Raw genomic sequence first — 24484 nt, 5'->3', positions numbered from 1 at the left:
ACACCAAGAATACTACTTTAATTCATATGAATACAAAAAGCTATTTAGAGAAATATCGATCTATGTACCAGAGGCTGTCCACTAAGACCTCTGACTTGTCCCAGCTGGAGGATTCAAGCAAAGGGGAAAGGGCACAAGCAGGGATGGGGAGTGCTGCCACGGCACCTCTGCTCTAGTGCCACTGCCCCAGCAGCCACTGTTGTGCCCAGATGCTGCCCTGGCCATGCTGAGCAGAGCCAGGCAGAGCTGAGCCAGTACAGGGCTGGTTAGCAAGCAGAGTACAGGGGAGCTTCTGGTGACAAAAGCTTTGGGAGAGCATTCTCTTCCCAAGCAGTGTTACAGCTCTTCTGACAGATGCACTCAGACAAGGGAGTAATTCTCACAAACACTTCTTCCTTGTGGATAGGATCTTATATACAGTTCTGGGGTAGGGTAGATCTGACTGCCTATTTGCCTGGCATGAGAGGCCTTAACTACATGAGGAGGGACTTGTGGGTACTGGCCCTATGTGACTGATGGCCGGAATTTACTTTATGGGGGGCTGTGGCTATCTGACAGGGCCTTGGAGTCCTGAGCAGGTGAAGTTCTTACTGTTCCTTCTGGATACCCCAGGCCTCAAGCCCTAGGTCGACCCTACCAGGCTTCCTTTCATGAACCACACCCCACACACAGAGAAACATATTAAACTTAAAAACAAATACAATATATTTTGATAGTAAGTACTGGGCTGTCTATTGATGTTATCTAGGCCAAGATCTGAAAAAGTTTCATTAAAAGGACATTTATCTAAGAGGTAAGTAACAGCTATATGAAGATGGAAAAAAGGAATGGAGGAAGAGAGGGAGGGAGAGAGAGAGAGGGAGAGAAGGAAGGAAGGAGGAAGAGAGGGAGGGAGGGAGGAAAGAAGGAAGAACAATTTATTACAAAGAAAATAAATCATATTAAGACTGTGAGGAAGATAACCTCAAGTTATTCTACCAGTCCATAAAAACTTGACTAGAGCATACTGCAGAGGATAATTATGCTATCTAGGCCATGAATGCTACATGGGCTGGACAGGCCATATCAAGGAATACAGAATTTATCCTAAACTCATTCAGAAGCAGAAGATAGAATGCTTTAAATTTCATGGAAAGATCTAGCAGAACATTAACAGGATGACATTTTCCAGTTCCATACATTTGCCTAAGAATTTCATGATTTCACCTTAAATATATGGGCACAGGGGAAAATTTCCTGAACAGAACACCAATGGTTTATGCTAAAAGATCAAGAATTGACAAATGGGCCGGGCGTGGTGGTGCATGCCTTTAATCCCAGCACTCAGGAGGCAGAGACAGGAGGATTTCTGAGTTCTAGACCAGCCTGGTCTACAGAATGAGTTCCAGGATAGCCAGGGCTATACAGAGAAACCCTGTCTGGAAAAACCAAAAACCACAAAAAAAAAAAAAAAGGATTGACAAATGGAACCTCATAAAATTGCAAAGCTTCTGTAAGGCAAAGGAAACTGTCAATAGGACAAAACTGCAACCAACAGATTGGGAAAAGTTCTTTCCCAGTCCCATATCCAATAGAGGGCTAATGTAGTGGCTATTCCTGGTTGTCAACTTGACTATATTAGGAATGAACTACAATCCAGAATTGGAAGGCTCACCAGTGACCCTTATCTGGAGGCTTGGAGATCCTTATCTGGGTCTTGGTTTGAAGATCTTGAGCCATAATGGCTATGGATTCCAGAAGATTGAATCTCCGAGTTTAAGGAACACACCTTTAATCTGGGCTACACCTTTCATCTGGGATTAAAGGTGTGGTGGAACACACCTTTAATCTGGGCTACACCTTCTGCTGGAGACAATATAAGGACATTGGAAGAAGGGAGTCTAGCTCTTGCTCTTGCTCCTTCGCCTGCTTGCTGCATGAGACTGAGTAACTGCTAGATCCTTGGACTTCCATTCACAGCTTCGACTGAACAATTGTTGGGAATTGGGCTGCCGACTGTAAGTCATCAATAAATTCCTTTACTATCTAGAGACTATCCATAAGTTCTGTGACTCTAGAGAACCCTGACTAATACAGCTAATATCTAAAATATACAAAGAACTAAGGAAATTAGACTGCGTACAACCAAATAACCCTATTAAAAAACAGGATACAGAGCTAAACAAAGAATTCTCAACTGAAGAAACTTGAATGGTCAAGAAGCACCTAGAGAAATGTTCAACATCCTTAATAATCAGGGAAATGCAAATCAAAACAACCCTGAGATTCTACCTCACACCAGTCAGAGGAACACTCCTCCATTGTTGGTGGGATTGCACAATGGTACAACCACTCTGAAAATCTGTCTGGCAGTTCCTCAGATAATTTGACATAGTATTACCTGAGGTCTGAGATATGCCACTCCTCGGCATAAATCCAAATATGCTGTAACATATAACAAGGACACACGCTCCACAGCCTTATTTATAATAGCCAGAAGCTGGAAAGAACCCTGATGAACTAAATAGCCTCAAAATAATATATTAATACTCACTATGCTTTACTCTTTCCTTTCACTTACAACTCATGTACACATTAACAATTGTAACTGGAAAGAATAGCATGAAAGTTATATATGGTCACAATAGACAAAAGATAGGTATGAACTTGCAATACACTTTGAGCATAATTACTCACTTGAAGGATGTGAACTCCTCAGGAGCTATGTATATGGCATTCTAAATATTCAACTGCTAAGGAACTAAATTTTAATTAAAATTGGCACACTACAGATTGGAAAAAATCTTCACTGACCCTACATCACATATATATGTGTGTGTGTGTGTATGTGTGTGTGTGTGTGTATATATGTGTGTGTGTGTGTGTGCGCATGCGTGCGTATTCCTCAAGAAGCTAATGTCCAAAAATATTAAGTAAGCAACCCAATCAAAAAATAGGCTATAGAGCTGGGCATGGTGGTGCACACCTTTAATCCCAGCACTTGGGAAGCAGAGGCAGGTGAATCTCAGAGTTCGAGGCCAGCCTGGTCTACAGAGTGAGTTCCAGGACAGCCAGGGCTGCACAGAGAAACCCTGTCTTGAAAAACAAAAGAACAAAAAATGGGGTATAGAGATAAATAGAGAATTCACAAAAGAAATCTCGAATGGCCTAGAAGCACTTAAAGAACTGTTCAAAGTTCTTAGTGATCAGGGAAATGCAAATCAAAATGACCCTGAGTTGCATCTTGTATCAATCAGAATGGCTAAGATCAAAAACTCAGGTGACAGCAAATGCTGGCAAGGATGTAAGGAAAGACAAACAGTACAACCACTCTGGAAATCAATGTGGAAGTTCTTCAGAAAATTGGAAATAGATTTACCTGAAGACCCAGCTATATCACTCTTGCCCATAGACCCAAAAGAGGCCCCAGCACACCAGAGGTGCACATGCTCCTTATCTGTGATAGCCAGAACCTGGAAACAACACAGATGTCCCTCAACAGAATCATGAATACAGAAAATATGGTTCATTTACACAATGGAATACTACTTAGCTATTAAGAACCAGAACGAAGACCAAAGTGTGGACACGTTACCCTTTCTTAGAAATGGGAACAAAACACCCATAGAAGGAGTTACAGAGACAAAATTTGGAGCTGTGACGAAAGGATGGACCATCTAGTGATTGCCATATGCAGGGATCCATCCCATAATCAGCTTCCAAATGCTGACACCATTGCATACACTAGCAAGATTTCGCTGAAAGGACCCAGATATAGCTCTCTCTTGTGAGACTATGCAGGGGCCTAGCAAACACAGAAGTGGATGATCACAGTCAGCTATTGGATGGGTCACACGGCCCTAATGGAGGAGCTAGAGAAATTACCCAAGGAGCTAAAGGGAACTGCAACCCTATAGGTGGAACAACAATATGAACTAACCAGTACCCGGGAGCTCTTGTCTTTAGCTGCATATGTATCAAAAGATGGCCTAGTCGGTCATCACTGCAAAGAGAGGCCCATTGGACTTGCAAACTTTATATGCCCCAGTACAGCGGAACGCCAGGGCCAAAAAGGGGGAGTGGGTGGGTAGGGGATTGGGGGGGGGTGGGTATGGGGGACCTTTGGGATAGCATTGAAAATGTAAACGAGGAAAATACCTAATAAAAAAAATGTTATAGACTAAAAAAAAAAAAAAAAGAACCAGAACATCATAAATTTTGCAGGCAAATAGATCGAACTAGAAAATGTCATCCTGAGTGAGGTAACTCAGACCCAAAAAGAAATGTATGGTATATACTCAACTAATAAATGGATATTAGCCAAAAAAGTACAAACTACCCAGGATATAATCCACAGAACTCAATGAGGTTAACAAGCAGAAGAGCCCAAGTGAGGATGCTTCAATCCCACTTGGGAGGAAGCAAAAAGCAATCAAGGGAAGCAGAGGGAGGGAGAGAACTGGGTGGGAGAGAGGAGGGGGAAAGGAAAAGGGGAACATGATCAGGTATTAGGGAAACAGGGGAGAAGCTCTGAGAGCCAGCAGAATAAATGGAAATATGCGACCTTCAGGGGTGGGAGGTGGGGGAACCCTCTAGAATGTGCCAGATGAGAGACTCTCTGCACTCAAAGGGAGAGACCTGAAATGAAATGCCCTTCAGTAGGAAGAGGGAACTTGTAGAGTCCACCTCCAGTAGAAAGACAGGGCATCAAGTGGAGGAATGGGGTTGAAATCCCACAGTCAAACACTTTAACCAAGACTACTCCTGTCTAAAAGAATTTCAGGGACAAAAATGGAGAAGAGACAGAGGGAAAGGAAGTCCAGTGTCTCACCCAAATTGGAATCCAGCTCAAAGGAAGGCTCCAAGGCCTGATACTGTTACTGATGCTATGGTGTCCTCTGAGAGGCCCAACAAGCAGCTGACTGAGACACAGGCATATACTTGCACCCAACTTATTCATTGGGGACCCCTGTGGTTGAATTAAAGAAAGGCTGGAAGAAGCTGAGGAGGAGGGTGACCCCATAGGTCACCAGCAGTCTCAACTAACCTGAGATCTCTCAGACATTGAACCACCAATGAGGAAGCACACACCAGGTGGTGGGAGTCCCCCAACACATATCTAGCAGAGCACTGCCTGATCTGGCCTCAGTGAAAGAAAATGCTCCTAACCTTCAATAGACAACATGCATTTTTATGAAAACACAAAATAATGTATTTGAGCAATATATGATGATTTTTTGGCATTGTATTTTTCATAAATGTATGTATATTGAGCTAATTCTTTAAAAACTGATAAATTAACACATTACCTTAAATGTCAGCATATGGAGAACTGGGCAGTCACACCTTTATTTGTTTATTCAGTTACTCTGTAGGCTCCTTGTCAGTATTAACTATTAGCTTACTTTTAGAAAATACCTGTTACAAATAACTGTTCCTTAATTGCCCCTAGTTATAAAATAGTGCTGTTTATAGCCAAGTTATTATTTTGTTTACCTTACTTGCTCTCCTAATCCACTAATCAAACTCAGCAGGAAACCTCACCTGTTTCTCTCTCATCTTCAATTTAGAGGTTAAAATCAGGATGGTATTTTTTCAAAATTAGCTAATGAAGGCTTTGGTGATTTTAAAATTTGCTGACTGCAATGCTTGTTAATGTTATGGAAAAATTAAAATTCTTTGTTACAACTCATAGTGCTAGTCATATAGGAAATACGTGTTTCTACCTTTGCTTGCTTACTTAGCTCTACTGTTCTCTCCTAGTTGTATCACACCTATAGCTTATTAATTTTTAACTGGATACTCTGAGAAACAATTGTGAAAACAAAATGATTAAGGCTATTATGATTTAATTAAAACAAATAGTGTAAAGGCATTTTCTAGCTAGCAGACAGAACCTTTAATTAGTACATGCTCTCCTGGTCACTTTTCCCAATTAAGTGCATGAAGAAAGATTCTCCTGGTCCCTGAATGGGCAGTTTGAGTTATTTTGCTCACTCTGAAATGAGTCCATGAAACGTAACATCTAAGTATCATTCCAACAGCCTTCTCCCACCTACCCTTTAGTAGTGACATCTGCAGGCATATACTATGTGGAGGAGAGAACTAATATAATCTCAGTAGGGAAAGAAAGTATAGGGATAAGAAACTCAAGAGAGCACACACCAGCAGCATGACAGCACACCTAAAAGTTCTAGAACAAAAGGAAGCAAATTCACCCAAGAGGAGTAGAAGGCAGGAATTAATCAAACTCAGGGCTGAGATCAACCAAGAGGAAACAAAAAGCACTATACAAAGAATCAACCAAACCAGGAGCTGGTTCTTTAAGAAAATCAGCAAGATAGATAAACCCTTAGCCAGACTAACTAGAGGGCACAGGGCAGTATCCTAATTAACAAAATCAGAAATGAAAAGGGAGACATAACAACAGAACCTGAGAAAATCCAAAAAAATCATCAGATCCAACTATAAAAGCCTATATTCAACAAAACTGGAAAGCCTGGATGAAATGGACAATTTTCTAGACAGATGCCAGGTACCAAAGTTGAATCAAGATCAGATTAATGATCTAAACAGTCCCATATCACCTAAAGAAATAGAAACAATCATTAATAGTGCCCCAACCAAAAAAAGCCCAGGACCAGATGGGTCTAGTGCAGAGTTCTATCAGACCTTCAAAGGGATAAGAAAAAGAAAGAGATGCCTAAGCTCTTAGAGTCAGGATGGTGTATGAGGTCTGGAATCCATGAAAGTCAAGCAGTCATGCCTTACTAAACTTCTCTATTAATCAGACAGTAAAACCACTCAGTGGTTCAGTGAACATATAACCGCATGTGAAGTATGCACTTTATAAATAGTGCTTAAATGCAAAGAACAAAATGCATCCCATTCCATTTCTCTGAAAGCTAGAGGGCGAGAGTAAAGAACATGATTAGCTGCTCTTAAAGGGAAAACTACACCAGAACCACAAAGCACCTGTATGATCAGTTATTACCAGATGTTAGTTCAGACACTTGAGAAACAAACAAAAAGCAGCAAACAATCAAAACCCCCTGAAAAATAAAGTGTATAAACTATTCTTTTTCTTGTCATTGTAACAAACTATCAAAAGAGAGGCAGCTTAGGGAGGAAAGGCTTCTTGTGACCTCTGGCTTCCAAGTACAGAAGCAATGTTACCCGTGGTGGCAGCAGAAGCAGGCAGACATGCCTCTTTAGATCAAGAAGCAGAATACTAACCATGACAGGACAGATGCAGGACAGTCCTTTAGACTCTCTTAACCTCAAACTATGCTGTCCAGTGAGGCTGCACCTCCAGCTTTTCTACAGTGTTCCAAAGCAGTGCTGGGTAGAAGTAAACACATGAGCCTGTGGAGTGTCATTCACAGTAGCCTCCAGCACTGGGTATACTGTGAAGATCTTATCTAGTTTTGTGACTTGCTATCACCATCTTCCTAAAATGTTATAAAATACATTAGAGGACTTGGGTGTGAACATAATGGAAATAGTTTATATAATAGTATGAAACTCTCAAAACTAAATAAGAACACTACTTTGACAGGTACATTCTTCAGTTTGGATGCTACAGAACAAAGTAGGATATTTACACCAGTCTAAAAAATCACAACTCACTCCAATGTATATGATAGACTGTTAAAGTATTAATATAAACCTACCTATTTTCTGGAAACAGAAATGTCTTGGTCCTTGTTGCATGCTAAATGGGCTGTCGCTGGTGAAGTAGCTAAAAAGCTATCTTAATTAGGGTTCCTCTGATGAAACACTGTGACCAAAAGCAACATGAGGAGGAATGGGTTTGTTTCATTCACAATTCCATACAACAGTTCAGAATCAAGAGCACTGAGGGCATGAACTCATGCAAGGCAGGAACCTGTAAGCAGGACCTGAAGCAGAGGCGTGGAGCAGTACTGCTTACTGGCTTGCTCCTCATGGCTAGCTCAGCCTGCTTTTTTATAGAACCCAGAACCTGATAGGTCCCAGGGATGACACTCCCCACAATAGGCTGGGCCCTCCCACATAAATAATTTTTAAAATGCCCTAAACACCTACCTACAGATCAATCTTGTAGAGACATTTTCTCAACTGAGGTTTCTCAACTTTCAGAGAGTTTGATATGCAATATTAGGTTTGCTGTGTACAATTTTTCTCCTTTCAGTCTCCATTTGTGTATAATCTTTCAATGATTCCAAAGAGGGGAAGGGAATGGATTGAAAGCTTGGTGTTATCAAACTTTTAAAGCAGTGTTATGAAAGGCTGGTGGACTAATAAATATAAAACATTGTACATGTTGTAGAATAGCTGCTTTAAAAGAACATGAGACATGAACGTGAGAAGGGACATTCTATCACACAAATCAAAGAACACATTGTTAAAGGTTGGACTACACCTCAAGTCCATAGGTGGTACAGCACACAGCTGGCATCATATGCTCTTTGCCTGAGAAGAGTAATAGAAATATAAAACAGCATGACTTTTTTTAAGTTAGTAGATTAATATAGCTCAAACACAGTTGAGCTGTGTAAGTTGCCATGGGACAAGAAATGAAGTAAAAATACTACAGATAGAATGGGTCAAACAACAGAACTCACAGCTCTGAAGGCTTAGAAGTCCATGATCAAGCTGTAGGCTAATCTGGTTCTTGTGGAAGTCCTCCTTTCCTCCTCCCCCCCCCCCCCCACACACACATACCCTGCCCCACCTCACTCCCTCCTACCTTCTCACTGTCCTACATGGTCATCTCTCAGATATAAAATCCTGGAGAGAAAAAAACTCTGCCACTCAATTAGGACACCACCATGGTATTTACATTTAACTTTAATCATCTCTTTAAGAAGCCCATCTCTAAACACAATTTCAAGAAAGATTACATTTTGAATTTAAACTTGGGAACACAATTCAGCACAGAGCAGTAAGAATTACAGTAAGCTAATTAGGAGATTATCAAGCTGAAGCTAAATTAATGCAAATGAAGATAGGGAAAGATGCTATGGTAAGAAGTTAAACAAGATATGGTAATTATCAAGGATTGAAGGAATAACACATCTGACTTAAACAACTGAATGAATGATAGTACTAATTGTTTAAACAAAACAAACAAGTTAATGTCCAGGCTAAACTCCAGGGACATCTCTGAAATTCCAGGTGCCAGGACAAGCAGACGTGAGAAGTCAGAATGAAAAAATGATGATCTCTTAATAAAATAAAAATGATGATCTCTTAATAAAATAAAAATAAAATAAAAATAAGATAAAAATAAAAATGATGATCTCTTAATAAAGACTCAACCATCACTAAAGGGTCTAATTATCTATCTCCTACTTAAAAGCTAATCAGTTTATTACTGTTTTGTGGAAACTCACAAGAGAACAAAACTTATAGGTCAAAGACAATGAAGGTAACTTATTAATCATAGCATAATAACAGCCTATCAGCATTGGTTCCCTAGCCCCTAACTTCTATAGGGGCAATGTAACTAATCAAGAGAGAAGCTAAAACAAGAATACAAAGTTTTGGACTCTTCCAAATGACAGTAAATAGAAAGCAAGCCTGCTCTTTGTATCTCAAGAATCTTCATTTACAAATATAACTCTGGCAAACGGTTCAAGGAAATAGCAGGCCTAGTATTTTGTTGTGTTGTATGGAGGTGATGGTGGTGATAGTGATGGATTTTTGAGATGGGATCTCATTATAGCCTAGGATGGGTTTCAACTTCCTATGAAGACCAAGCATGGAGGGTAGGCAGCTGTCCAGCTCTTGTGCTGCTTAAGGCTTATTGAATATATAAAGGCTCTGTGTGTGTGTGTGTGTGTGTGTGTGTGTGTGTGTGTATGTGTGTATGTGTGTGTGTGTGTGAGAGAGGGGGGGAGGGAGAGAGAGGGGAGAGAGAGAGAGAGAGTGAGTTTTCATCCAGGAACTCAATAATAAAGGTAGGGGAAGAAACCCAGGGCCAGGATTTTAAATATCGATTACAACAATAGTACTAACTTGATATGTACCACTTTTTATTCTGATTGAAAAACTGTTAATATTTTACCAGAAAGGCTTTCTTAAATTCATGGGATATTTTTTTGTTTATTTGTTTTTCTTTTTTTTTTTTTCAATTTTTTTTGTTTGTTCTTTTGTTGTTGTTGTAGTTGTTGTTGTTGTTTTCTTTTTTTTCTATTTTTTATTAGGTATTTAGCTCATTTACATTTCCAATGCTATACGAAAAGTCCCCCATACCCACCCACCCCCACTCCCCTACACACCCACTCCCCCTTTTTGGCCCTGGCGTTCCCCTGTACTGGGGCATACAAAGTTTACGTGTCCAATGGGCCTCTCTTTCCAGTGATGGCCGATTAGGCCATCTTTTGATACATATGCAGCTAGAGTCAAGAGCTCCGGGGTACTGGTTAGTTCATAATGTTGTTCCACCTATAGGGTTGCAGATCCCTTTAGCTCCTTGGGTTCGTTCTCTAGCTCCTCCATTGGGAGCCCTGTGATCCATCCATTAGCTGACTGTGAGCATCCACTTCTGTGTTTGCTAGGCCCCAGCATAGTCTCAGAAGAGATAGCTACATCTGGGTCCTTTCAATAAAATCTTGCTAGGGTATGCAATGGTGTCAGCGTTTGGATGCTGATTATGGGGTGGATCCCTGGATATGGCAGTCTCTACATGGTCCATCCTTTCATCTCAGCTCCAAACTTTGTCTCTGTAACTCCTTCCATGGGTGTTTTGTTCCCAATTCTAAGGAGGGGCATAGTGTCCACACTTCAGTCTTCATTCTTCTTGAGTTTCATGTGTTTAGCAAATTGTACCTTATATCTTGGGAATCCTAGGTTTGGGGCTAATATCCACTTATCAGTGAGTACATATTGTGTGAGTTCCTTTGTGAATGTGTTACCTCACTCAGGATGATGCCCTCCAGGTCCATCCATTTGGCTAGGAATTTCATAAATTCATTCTTTTTAATAGCTGAGTAGTACTCCATTGTGTAGATGTACCACATTTTCTGTATCCATTCCTCTGTTGAGGGGCATCTGGGTTCTTTCCAGCTTCTGACTATTATAAATAAGGCTGCTATGAACATAGTGGAGCATGTGTCCTTCTTACCAGTTGGGGCATCTTCTGGATAAATGCCGAGGAGAGGTATTGCTGGATCCTCCGGTAGTACTATGTCCAATTTTCTGAGGAACCGCCAGACTGATTTCCAGAGTGGTTGTACAAGCCTGCAATCCCACCAACAATGGAGGAGTCTTCCTCTTTCTCCACATCCACGCCAGCATCTGCTGTCACCTGAATTTTTGATCTTAGCCATTCTGACTGGTGTGAGGTGGAATCTCAGGGTTGTTTTGATTTGCATTTCCCTGATGATTAAGGATGTTGAACATTTTTTCAGGTGCTTCTCTGCCATTCGGTATTCCTCAGGTGAGAATTCTTTGTTCAGTTCTGAGCCCCATTTTTTAATGGGGTTGTTCGATTTTCTGAAGTCCACCTTCTTGTGTTCTTTATATATGTTGGATATTAGCCCCCTATCTGATTTAGGATAGGTAAAGATCCTTTCCCAATCTGTTGGTGGTCTTTTTGTCTTATTGACGGTGTCTTTTGCCTTGCAGAAACTTTGGAGTTTCATTAGGTCCCATTTGTCAATTCTCGATCTTACAGCACATGCCATTGCTGTTCTGTTCAGGAATTTTTCCCCTGTGCCCATATCTTCAAGGCTTTTCCCCACTTTCTCCTCTATAAGTTTCAGTGTCTCTGGTTTTATGTGAAGTTCTTAAATAGGAATTCATTTTATTGTAGTTCAAAAAATTTCTTTTACTTCATCTTTAAATCTTAGTTAACCCAATCTAACGTGTTGACACTAGGTTAATCTCAAATACTGGAAACAGAAAAGATGACTCTGAGTTCACTGTGGCCTGTCATTTAGCCCTTTGATTGCAGTTTAGAGGGTCCTCACAATACTTACTACAGCCACAGTAGGGCTGCCCTGGTACAAACTCAATGGCATTCACCCAATCCTCTACAGCTACTCCTACAACTGGAAAGTTTGAGTTTCATGACTCAACTTCGCCTGGATTCATTTCAGCAAGTGATCCAACACCAGAAGAGAGACTTGAGGAAGTAGCATGGGATGGTTTTGCACTCAGATCAGTAGCAGTCACTTCTTCCTGTTTCAGTGGCTTGCTGTGTTCATCTCTGCAGTGGTCTCCACAAACACAGTACCCTCTTTGAAAATACTTGCACACTACAGCACATGGACTGTCAGAGAGGTCATGAGAATATTGACAGTTATCTCCTTCCTTACAAACCTCATGCATAAAATATCAAACAAGAACCTCAGATCTCCTTTCTCTCAAAGAGGAACACCACTCAAAGGGACAGTAACAATAATGGAAGTTCATAAAGTCAAGGTTGGAAAAGCCTAACAACAGCTCCGAACACTCAGTTCAGAGACAAAGCTCAGAACCACCAACCACTGACTTATATTTTTTGAACAAGGTTTCCAAATGTAGTTTAGGCTGCCCTTAAAGTCTCAAGACTGTGGTCTCAGCCTTCCAAGTGCTGTTCCAAATACAGTTAGGCTTCTTTTTATTTTTGTATTTTTCTCTCTTTTTAAAGAAGCATTTAAAATAGCTTTCATGTATCATGACTTTATCCCTAAACAGTTTACACATTATCTCCTAAGAATAAGAACATTCTTCTGCATTACCATAATGTCTTTATCTCACTAAAGAAAATTAACAATCTTCCCCAGATGTCCCTACAAAGTATCTGCTTTAAAACTTTATAGTATTAGTTTTTGAGCCAAGAGGCTCCCAGGATTTGTAAATATTTGTGTTTATATGCAATACACTAGTGGTTCTTAACTTTATTTTCTTCAGAAAAATTGACAGCTAGAACTTTTCAAGGGAAATATTTTTCCTCTTATAATTGCAAGAGATCTATAAAATGATACTTTACTTATTACTATACAAATTACCTCACATCCTTTCACCTAAAGGAATTAATAATAATTGATTACCTTACAAAAATCAATTTTAACTGAATCAGTTAGATCTGGGTTCAATGAAAGATCCTGTCTCAATATTCAGGTGGACAGCAATTAAGAAAGACATCTAATGCTGACCTCCAGCCTTCACAAGCATGTTCAGATGCATCTAAAAGCAGATGTACACACACTGAGAGAGAGAAAGAGAGAGAGAAAGAGAGAGAGAGAGAGAGAGAAAGAGAGAGAGAGAGAGAGAGAGAGAGAGAGAGAAAGAGAGAGAGAGAGAGAGAGAGAGAGAGAGAGAGGCACTGGAACAATTAGAAGACTGTTGGGATCTATTAGTCTTTCTACAATGGGATTCAGAAGCAAGTTGTCTGTCAGCTAGACTCTTAATTGGAGACTGTTAAAAAAACCTACTTCAAAAAGATTGGTAAAACCTATTTATTGAAGTGTCAGGACTGAGAAACACTTCTTGGTTGCTGTCAGGTGGAGACCAACCCTAGTTAAGAAATGCCTTACAGGTCCTTGCACTGGGCCTCCTGCAGCTCCGACCCAGCAATAGAATAGGGAATACTTCTCATGCTTGTAATGTATTTGGGTTCCTCTATGAGAAGTTTACTCTCCAGATTATGTTTTTGTTTGATTTGTATTTTGTTGGTTTTCAGTTTGTTGGTTTTTTTAATTAGATATTTTCTTTATTTACATTTAAAATGTTATCCCCATTCCTGATTTCCCCTCTGGAAATCCCCCACGCCATATCCCCTACCTCTGCTCCCCAACCCACCCACTCAAGCTTCCTTGGCCCTGGCATTCCCTTACAGATTGGAATGGAGCCTTCACAGGACCAAGGGCCTCTCTTCCCACTGATGACCAACATGGACATCCTCTCCTACATATGCAGCTAGAGCCATGGGTCCCTCCACGTGTATTCTTTGGTTGGTGGTTTCGTCCCAGGGAGCTCTGGGGGTACTGGTTAGTTCATATTGTTGTTCCTCATATGGGGCTGCAAACACATTCAGCTCCTTGGGTCCTTTCTCAAATTCCTCCATTGAGGACCCTGTGCTCAGTCCAAAGGTTGGCTGAGAGCATCCACCTCTGTATTTGTCAGGCAATAGAAAAGCCCCTCAGGAGACAGCTATGTCAGGCTCCTGTCAGCAAGCACTTGTTGGCAGCCAAAATACTGTCTGGGTTTAGTGACTGTATATACGATGGATGCTCAGGAGGGGCAGTCTCTGGATGGCCTTTCTTTTAGTCTCTGTTCCACACTTTGTCCCTGTAACTCCTCCTATGGATATTTTGTTCCCCATTCTAAGAAGGACGTAAGTATCGACACTGTGGTCTTCCTACTTCTTGAGCTTCATGTGATCTGTGAATTGTATCTTGGGCATGGGCTAATATTCACTTATCAGTGAGTGCATAAACATATGAGTTCTTTTGTGATTGTGTTACTTCACTCAAGAAGATATTTTATAGTTCTAACCATTTGCCTAAGAATTTCATAAATTCATTGTTTTTAATATCTGAGTAGTACTCCATTGTGTAAATGTAGCACAATTTCTGTATCCATTCCTCTGCTGAGGTACATCTGGCTTCTTTCCAGCTTCTGGCTATTATAAATAAGGCTGCTATGAACATAGTGGAGCATGTGTCCTTATTACAAGTTGGAACATCTTCTGGGTATATGCCCAGGAGTGGAATTGCTTGGTTCTCAAGTAGTACTATGCCCACTTTTCTGAGGAACCACCAGACTGATTTCCAGAGTGGTTGTACCAGCTTGCAAACTCACCAACAATAGAGGAATGTTCCTCTTTCTCCACATCATCGCCAGCATCTGCTGTCACCTGGGTTTTTGATCTTAGCCATTCTGACTGGTGTGAGGTAGAATCTCAGGATTGTTTTGATTTGCATCTATTGGGTTTGTTGAAAAAGATTACTTTCTTGCTTTTTCTAGGGTGTATTTTCCCTCCTTGTGTTGCTGTTTTCTATCTATTATCATTTGTAGGGATGGATTTGTGAAAAGATGTTTAAATTTGGTTATGTTATGGAATATCTTGGTTTCTCCATCTTGTAATTGAGAGTTTTGCTGGGTATAATAGTCTGGGTTGGTATTTGTGTTCTCTTAGGGTCTGTATGACATGTGCCCAAGATCTTCTAGCTTTCATAGTCTCTGGTGGGAAGTCTGCTGTAATTCTGATAGAAGTGCCTTTATATGATACTTGACCTTTTTCCCTTAGTGCTTTTAATATTCTTTCTTTGTTTAGTGCATTTAGTGTTTTGATTATTATATGATGAGAGGAATTTCTTTTCTGGTCGAGTCTATTTGGAGTTCTGTCGGCTTCTTGTATGTTCATAGGCATCCCTTTCTTTAGGTTAGAGAAGTTTTCTTCTATAACTTTGTTGAAGATATTTACTGGCCCTTTAAGTTGGGAACTTTACTCTCCTCTATACTTGTTATCCTTAGGTTTGATCTTATCATTGTGTCCTGGATTTTCTGGATGTTTTGGATTAGGAGCTTTTTTGCATTTTGCATTTCTTTGACTATTGTGTCAATGCTTTCTATGGTATCTTCTGCACCTGTGATTCTCTCTTCTATCTCTTGTATTCTGTTGGTGATGTTTGCATCTATAACTCCTGGTCTCTTTCTTGGGTTTTCTATCTCCAGGACTGTCTCCCTTTGTGATTTCTTTATTGTTTCTATTTCCATTTTTAGTTCCTGGGTGATTTTGTTCAGTTCTTTTACTTGTTTGGTTGTATTTTCTTATAATTCTTTAAGGTATTTTTAAGGAGTTTCCTCTTTAAGGGCTTCTACCTGTTTACCTATGTTCTCTTTTATTTCTTTAAGGGAGTAATTTATGTCCTTCTTAAATTCCTCTATCATCATCATGACATGTGATTTTAAATCAGTGTCTTACTTTTCTGGTGTGTTGCAGTAACAAGGTTTCACTGTAGTTGGAGAACTGGGTTCTGATGATATCAAGTAGTCTTGGTTTCTGTTGCTTATGTTCTTGCACAGTCTTTCACCATCTGGTTATCTTTGGTGTTAGCTGGTCTTGCTGTCTCTAACTTTGATTCTCCCTCCTCCAAGCCTGCGTGTCAGTACTCATCGAAAACCAGTTCTCTCTGGGAGGAATTTGGTTATGAAGCCCTGTAGCAGAGGATCTGCTACAGGCAGAGATGGAAACCAGAAGGCTGTGATACAGGGTTAGCTCTGGGGTACAGACAGAGATCAGAAGGATCCTGTCCCCACCTGATCCTTGATTCCTGTATCCTGATGGCTCTGTGAGGGTTCCTCTTGGGCCAGGAATTTGAAGAGATGAGGTGTGTAGACACTCCTGGGAAACCAGCTCTCTCCTGGTGGTTTTGTGTACGTAGTTCTGTGGCACAGGATCAGCTCTGAGTAATGATAGAGACTGGAAGACTCCTGTCCCAGGTAGCCCCTTGGTTCCTGTGTCCTGAGGGTTCTGGGAGGGTTCCTCTGAATAGCAGTGGAGGTCCTATCTGCACTCACAGACCTGTCCATACTCCTGGGGGGCTCACTCCCTCCTGGTGCTATTTCAGTATAGAGACATGTGGCAGAGGATCTGCTACAGGCAGAGACAGAAACTGGAAGACCTTTTCTTTGCTTTGAAATAAAAACATAATGAATCTATTTGTTTCCCCTGTTCTCATACCAAAGGAAAAATGCACATTTAATAGTTCTGGTAAGATATTAGCAATTAACACTCTATTGAGACATACTCATCTATATTCCTACCAAAAGTAAATGAAAAGCCTGCTTCTGTAAAGCCTTATCAATATTATAAGTCAGGGTAAACATAACTTCACATGTTTAAAATTATTTTCATATTTTTCTCTATGAATTGCTTATATATGACCTTTATCCACTGCTGAGTTTGAGAGCATGTGGGAGAATGGGCATTGGAACTAATTTTTTTTCTTTTTCCTATGTTGGCCTTTATTTCACTGTTATTTTTATCTTACTCTTCTAAAGCTTTCAAAGAACAAGCACTTTGAAGCTTTCTTGTTATCTGATTAACAAAATATTCTAAGCTGACAACACTCATTTCTTGCTTCAAGCTACAATTAGACATGTCTCTAAAGAACTCAGGGTGTTTTAAAGCAGTTGTTCTCAACCTTCCCAATCCCACCACTTTTCAATATAGTCCTCATGTTGTAGCGAAGCCCAACATAAAACTATTCTCATTGCTACTTCACAACTATAATTTTGCTACTGTTATGAATCTTAATATGTCTGATATGGGACCCCTGTCACTAAGGGGTCATAAGCCACAGCGTGAGAACCAATACTTTAAAGGAAAGAGTATTTTAAGGCACACCATTCTAGGATGCTGTTTCAAGACTAGCATTGGTGCTATGCACCTGGTACATTTTGTCTAAGTTTTTAATTCATGTGAAATTCATTCTGGTAGACATTGGAATAAAGAGTCTGGTTATATATACTATGGATGACTATCTACTGAAGCAAAATGTCATTTTTCTCTAGTGCTTTATGATCGCAAGTGACAAATGATATCTCCAAAAGTATTTGTACTTTTCCTTTATTTCTGGACTTTGTAGCCAATTTAGCTGCTCTATATGTCTGCTCTTATGTCACTGGTGGATTACTTTTAAAAAACAGAAAATTATTTCAGTGCAGATATTCTATTCAAAAATGTCTATTTACCAATGTCATTCTAGATACAGCATCCTACTTGAACAAATGAAGGTCAGAGTGAGGTGAAGTCAGAGGAGACTGTTCATCACTTCTGGGAACAAGATTATTTCTACTACCGAGCTATAATGTATAATGTATAATCATAAGGAGACAGCAGACAAAGAACAGTATGGAATTAAACTACTATGATAAGTAAAGTTTAAAGCTAATTTCAAAATATCCTTAAATAATGTAGCTTCTTTTTCTTCCATGTTCCAAAAAAGTGCATAACAAACTGAAAAAAATATAAACAGTTATCAAGGAAGCTACTGATTCCTCAGAACAATACTAATTCATATTGTCGAATTTATACTTATCGGGATTATATTCAAATATTTGATGATTGAAATTAATAATTGGTATTGCTCTTGACTTTAAGATGTTTATTATGTACACCAGTATAGCCATTAAAAACCCCTGTAAGAGCCAGGCAGTGGCAGCGCACACCTTTACTCCCAGCACTTGGGAGGCAGAGGCAGGTGGATTTCTGAGTTCAAGGCTAGCCTTGTCTACAAAGTGAGTTCCAGGACAGCCAGGGCTACACAGAGAAACCCTGTCTCAAAAATAAAAATAAAATAAAAAAATAAAAATAAAAATAAAAAACCTGTAAGATCCAACTGCCTACAGTCTTTTAAAAGAAAGTATTAAAGGCTATCAATTGTTTAAGCCACATGTGCACCACATAGGCATCTGTTTGTCTACAACAATGTAACTATGAATATAAAGCATTCTTTTATATATTGTGGCACTAGGCTCAGAAAACAATCTGATGTTTCAGTTTATTTTACTTACATAATTAAGTTTGATTTACATGGAAATGATAGACTATGTCAGAAGCAGGTGTGATAATCTCCTTAAGAGAGGAGACATAAACTAAAACACATACACATGAGCTCCCAACTGACAATGAAGCTTGGTATTCAGTAAGGAAAGAGTCAAAAATATAAGGGATTTCTTTTACATTGTTGGAAAACTCTGTTCCCTCAAAACATCAATCTTACCAAAGCTACTTATGAAGGCAACACTGGGAGTGCAGTAGCTCTTAAACCTCCCCACACCTCCTGCTGAGGTGAGAGGACTGCCAGGACTCTGCTAACCAGCTCTGGCTAGGATGCTCTGCACGGGTGCTCTTCATGGCACTGGAGATCTTGACCAACATAAAGCACTAACTGCTTCTAGTACTTACACAGAAAACGATACTTGAACAGTCTACAGTTGTCCAGTGACGTCACCTTCTAACATAATAAACGTCTGAAGCTGGTGCAGGAAGGCGAAGGTAAACCCTTTTGGGTTTCAAGTAAGCTTAAGCTACAGAGAATTTTGAATGATAATATTTAATGGAAACTAAAACAAATGCACTGTTTCAAACTTTAGCTTTAGAAACTACAGAAAAACCACCAAACCCAGACACTATTGCAGATGCCAAAAAGAGCTTGCTGACAGGAGCCTGATATAGCTGTCTCCTGAGAGACTCTACCAGTGCCTGACAAATACAGAAGTGGATGCTCGCAGTCATCCATTAGATGGAGCACAGGGTCCCCAATGAAGGAGATAGAGAAAGTACTCAAGGAGCTGAAGGGGTTTGCAGCCCCAAAGGAGGAACAACAATATGAACTTAACTAGTAAGTCCAGAGCTCCCTGGGACTAAACCACCAACCAAAGAAAGCACATGGTGGGACTCATGGCTCCAGCTGCATATGTAGCAGAGGATGGCCTAGTCAGTCATCAATGGGAGGAGAAGCCCTTGGTCCTGTGAAGGTTCTATGCCCCAGTATAGGGGAATGCCAAGGCCAGGAAATGGGAATGGATGGGTTGAGAAGCAGGGGGAAGGGGGAGAGGTAGGGTTTTTCAGAGGGGAAACTAGGAAAGGGGATAACATTTGAAATGTAAATAAAGAAAATATCTAAGAAAAAAAAGACATTCAGAAAAATTAACTTCATTTCTCTGTATTAAATTCCTAACATAAGAAATTTCACAAAATCCATACACTGCAAAATATACTAGACAATTTATGTATTTTCATAGTACTAATTTATTCATTGATAAATATGAAGACACAATTTGTATAAAATGTTTAAAATACACACAAAATAAACAGGAGCTTGGAGAGATGGTCAGTAGCATTTGCACTTACATGAAACCTCGCAACTGTTGGCAACTCCATTTCAAACGGATTCAAGACATCATCTAGCCTCTGCAGACACTGCATGCAGATGGTAGACATGTATCCATATAGGTGAAACACCCATACACATGTAACTACAACAAGTAAGTCTTCAAACAAATAATGAAATAAGTGAGATGAGTAAGCTGATGAGTAGTAAGCACTGTGTGAGAAGGAACTTGGTGGAGTTAGTTCTCTCCTCCGACCAGGGAGTCAGTTTCACAGGAAGCATGTCACCAACACAACTATGCTGATGGTCCTTTCTCTACTTTTATTTTGGTTGAAATTGTGCTGAACAGTGTATTTTTACCTTTCACTATAAAGTTACCTTAGGTTACTTTTACATAGGACAAGACACGAGGACAAGAAGAATCAGATGAAATAACAAAAAGAAAGAGAGACTCTGCAGAAGAGATGGCGGACAACATCCTACATCAGCAACGGGGTCTTATGATAGAGAAGAAGAACTTTTCAAAACATCTTAAGAAACAAGAACAAGGTGAGAATGGAAAACAGTAAGATGATTACACTGAATATGAAGTCCTGACTCAAAAACAGGAATCAATTAGTGAAAGACAGGTCTACAGATACATTTGATTCTACAATTACTCCAAACAAATTCATTCACTATAGCAACAACTGTGATTGATTTTAATTTAAAAACTTTTTAAAGAAATGTATTAAAAATGAAATACTGAGTTTTGTGAGAATTTAGGAAAAAAAAGCTATAATAGTGGCATTTTGTCTTATATCTATTTATTGTGTGTGTGTGTGTGTGTGTGTGTGTGTGTGTATCTACAAGAGTGTTTGGAGATCAGAGGACAACTTGAAGGACTCAGTTCTCTCCATCATGTGGATTCTGAGAATCAAACTCAGATAATCAGACTTGACAACAAATGCCTTAACCTGCTAATCTTTCCAGCCTAGTAGGTTCATTTTAATATGGCTGATAACATAAAATATAGGTCTGTGCCAAGTATGGTACGGCATACCTGTAAAACAAATGCTAGGAAGGCTGAGGCAGAAGATTCCAAGTTCAAGGGCAGTGTGGGCTACACTGGGAGGTCAGCCTAGACTACTCAGTAAGATCTATATTGTCTTAAAAGAACACAAACAAATGCGAAAAAACACACAAGGTATGTTTGTAGAATAATATGTCTTAAGGAGCTGGTGAACCTGGATTACAGAAAGAAGTAAAATGTAAGCACTATTTAAACACACACACACAAGTACTTCTCTAATACTATTATTGTATAATGAAAATACCATCACTTTGCAGTATATAGTACAGTGAAAATGGGCAAGCACCAGGCAGTGGTGGCGCACACCTTTAATCCCAGCACTTGGGAGGAAGAGGCAGATGGATTTCTGAGTTTGAGGCCAGCCTGGTCTACAGAGTTCCAGGGCTACACAGAGAAACCCTGTCTTGAAAGAGAGAGAGAGAGAGAGAGAGAGAGAGAGAGAGAGAGAGAGAGAGAGAGAGAAAGCACTTTAACATAAGCAGAAACTATTCTGGTCACTTAATACATTTAAGTTACAAATACTAAAAAAATATTCAAAAATATATGTAATAACAAAAAAAGAAAAAGAAGCCAAGAATGTGAAAAAGAGCAAGGGAGGATATGTGAGAGAGTCTGTAGGGAGGAAAGGAGAGGGGGAATTGATTCAATTTTATCTTCTCAAAATCTAAACAACCTGAATAAGCTAGTGGGGAAAGAGGACTACTGAAGGTCTAACACAGCCTGCACAGCTGAATGCCTATCACACATGGTAATTGTGTCATCTAAGAAAACCTATGCTTAGCAAACCTGGACTCATAAAGGTCCACTAGTAAGCCTGTCACTGTGGCCACCCCTGAAGAGAAAAGCGACTGTCTTTATTATCTTGACTAGGACATAAATCTGCATAGTGCCTGGGAAAGGGCACCACCCTCTCCACCCTTAAAGCCATTTGTTCCTGTAAAGAGAATGCAGAGCAAAAAGTCAAAACCTTTGTTCAGACATGTAAAAATGCCAGAGACACAGAAAAACTGTCTGAATCCATTTGAATTCTTCATGTCGTCAAATGTTCTCCATGTTACCCAAATAATGCATTTGTTAAAAATACAATATAAAGAAATTTCTGCTTTTTCTTAGGAAAAAAAGTAGTTGCTTGGTAACATATTAAACAAACGTGTCCATATATGTTTTACTAAGAATCTATGATTCTGAATAAGGGAGAGCTTTAGCTCTGATCAACATGCACCAGAATGACAGAGAGCATTCAAAGGTTTCCTCTGTGGATACCAGATACGAGCCCTAAGTGTAGAAGGCCAAACAAAGACAGTAAGAGAGAGTCAACCTCATCATACCAATAGCATTCTTCATATAAATGAAAACCTAAAAATAATACTCATGTCTGACACAGAAGAAGATTCAACCTTTTAATAATACTACACAAAAAAAAGGTTAAAAGTTGGTGTGAATTTGTTTTTCCATGTAAACGACTCACTGGAAAGTCATATGAAGGCCATGTTGGCATAAAAGGTTTCAAATTAAATATGTTTCTAGGAAAAGACAGAAAATTACCAAATACAAAGAAGAAAAAGCATTTAAAAATCACCTTTCATAAAAGGACTATGTGAACTACTATACCTTCCAAACCATTACTCCTGCTTCTTCAAACTAGAAAATTCAGTCAAACATTATCCATGGCATACTTCACACTTCCAATTGAAAAATGAATGCAGTAAAGCAATATACTTGACATACCTCGCCCAGAGCTTCATATCTTTTCTGGTTCCACCTGTGTAAGTCTTCTCGGTAGTTAAAAACAAATGGTTCCCCAGTTTTTATGTGTCTTAACTGCCCCTCTAAAAGACAACAAGCAATATTCCAATGATTTAGGATATATTTTTAATATTCATGTTCTAATAAATAATGTCCTATAAAAATTATAACTTTCTTAAGTATTTGCTTTTTTTTTCTAATACTTTGTCTTCAAATGTCAATAAACGAAGTAAGGATATAAAAGACTGGTCCCTAGGAATTTATAAGCTACCCTTGGTGTTCATCTCAATATTTTAAAGTAAACTGAAACTACTCTAAGGCCAGTAGGAAAAAGAACTCCTACCAGATAATGCCATGAGAGTGGCCCCAGTAGGGCTACCTGGGACCACAATTGTTGAAACTCTAAGCAATTTTTCAGAACGTTAGACAAGAATTGACTACAATCAGCAGTGGAAAGCTGCCATCATGATGTATAAAGACAGTGGGGTCAAGAATGATGTGGAAACATAAGAACACACTGTGGGGCTACCTAGATGGAAGAAGAGGGATCGGAAGTTTGAGTAACTGTTTTCTACCTGAGATAACATTGACACCTGAAATAAGGTATCAATGGAGACTCAAGAGGAGGAAGCTAACACCTTTAAACTATCCAATCACCTCACCACATCACAGAGTTTCAATGACAATAAGCTTTCCTAACAATTTCAGGACCGACCTGGCAATCAAGCTGCAATTGATACCAAGATGCCCTAGCTATTCTCATATTTCTAACTTATGGGGTTGGATTTTCTGACCCAGAGCAAGGATGGTGCAAATAAGGCATGCAGGGTGCTTTACATACCAGTAAACATTTTGGTCATAATGAATTTTATATGATCATGAATAATAGCGCTGTGTGCTATTATTCTTCATGGAAACATGCCTCATATACCAAAAAGTAAGTTTACTTACCATGAACAATGCTAAATTAACCATCTAGGTCATAGTATCCCATAAAGACTCTCCTCATGGCAAACATTAGTGTCTATTTACAAAAGGTTTAATTATCAACCTATTTACAATGAAAAAAGACAGACCATCTGCCCTGTTTCTTTCGCCAGGAAGATTCTAGTAATCAGAAGAGAACAATACTCAGCAAATTGCTTTAACCCTTCCTCCCCAACAGGCAATAAAATATTACTATTTATACATGTTTTATTATAAAATATTCTTTTTAAAAGATATCTAAAACGACCAAAGTTTCTACTATTTTCTCTATAAATTCACTGAGTGTTCAAGTACATCTATATGTGACAGGAGCCATCAGCAATTCAGTAGCTATAAAGCAACAGATGGAAATGATGACATCATGCTACCTGCCCATATCAGCAACAGCCATCAAACGTAATAGTGTATGCTGGAGGTATGCCTTTTTCAACAACTCCTGCATAAAGGTTATTTTATTCCAAACTTTAAAAAGATTTAAACAAATAGGTTCCTGAAAAATAATGGAACCCATTATTTTTTATTAGATATTTTCTTTATTTACATTTCAAATGTTATCCCCTTTTCTAGTTTCCCCTCCAACTGTCCCCTAACCCCTTTCCCCTTCCCCCTGCTCACCAACCCACCCACTCCAGCTTCCTGGCCCTCCTATTTCCCTATACTGGGGCACAGAACCTTCACAGGACCAAAGGCCTCCCCTCCCATTGATGATGGACTAGTCCATTCTCTGCTACATAGGCCATGAGTCCCACCATGTGTTTACTTTGGTTGGTGGTTTAGTCCCAGGGAGCTCTGGACTTACTAGTTAGTTCATATTGATGTTCCTCCTATGGTTCTGCAAACCCCTTCAGCTCCTTGGGTACATTCTCTAGCTCCTTCATTGGGG

At 39.5% G+C, this 24484-nt stretch overlaps 1 protein-coding gene across 13 annotated transcripts in view; it reads right to left on the bottom strand.

Moving 5' to 3' along the window:
• The window catches only part of Fam172a (family with sequence similarity 172, member A), a 457564-nt gene that overhangs the window by 381706 nt on the left and 51374 nt on the right, over positions 1–24484 (bottom strand). For 11 of the 13 annotated variants that reach the window (XR_001780804.2, XR_003950473.1, NR_028109.1 and 8 more), the window contains one exon: positions 22597–22697. The exons of the other annotated variants lie outside the window; for them this stretch is intronic. Coding sequence is in view for 8 of the 11 variants with exons in the window: in XM_017315582.2 (XP_017171071.1) it covers positions 22597–22697 (101 nt within the window). In the remaining 3 variants the exon portion in view is untranslated. The remainder of the gene's footprint in view (positions 1–22596; positions 22698–24484) is intronic. 13 annotated transcript variants of the gene reach the window in all.

This window comes from Mus musculus, chromosome 13 (genome assembly GCF_000001635.26).
Source record: "Mus musculus strain C57BL/6J chromosome 13, GRCm38.p6 C57BL/6J".
Lineage (NCBI taxonomy): Eukaryota > Metazoa > Chordata > Mammalia > Rodentia > Muridae > Mus > Mus musculus.
Note: the sequence above shows the minus strand (reverse complement) of the source record. Positions and strands in the feature narration are given on the sequence as shown.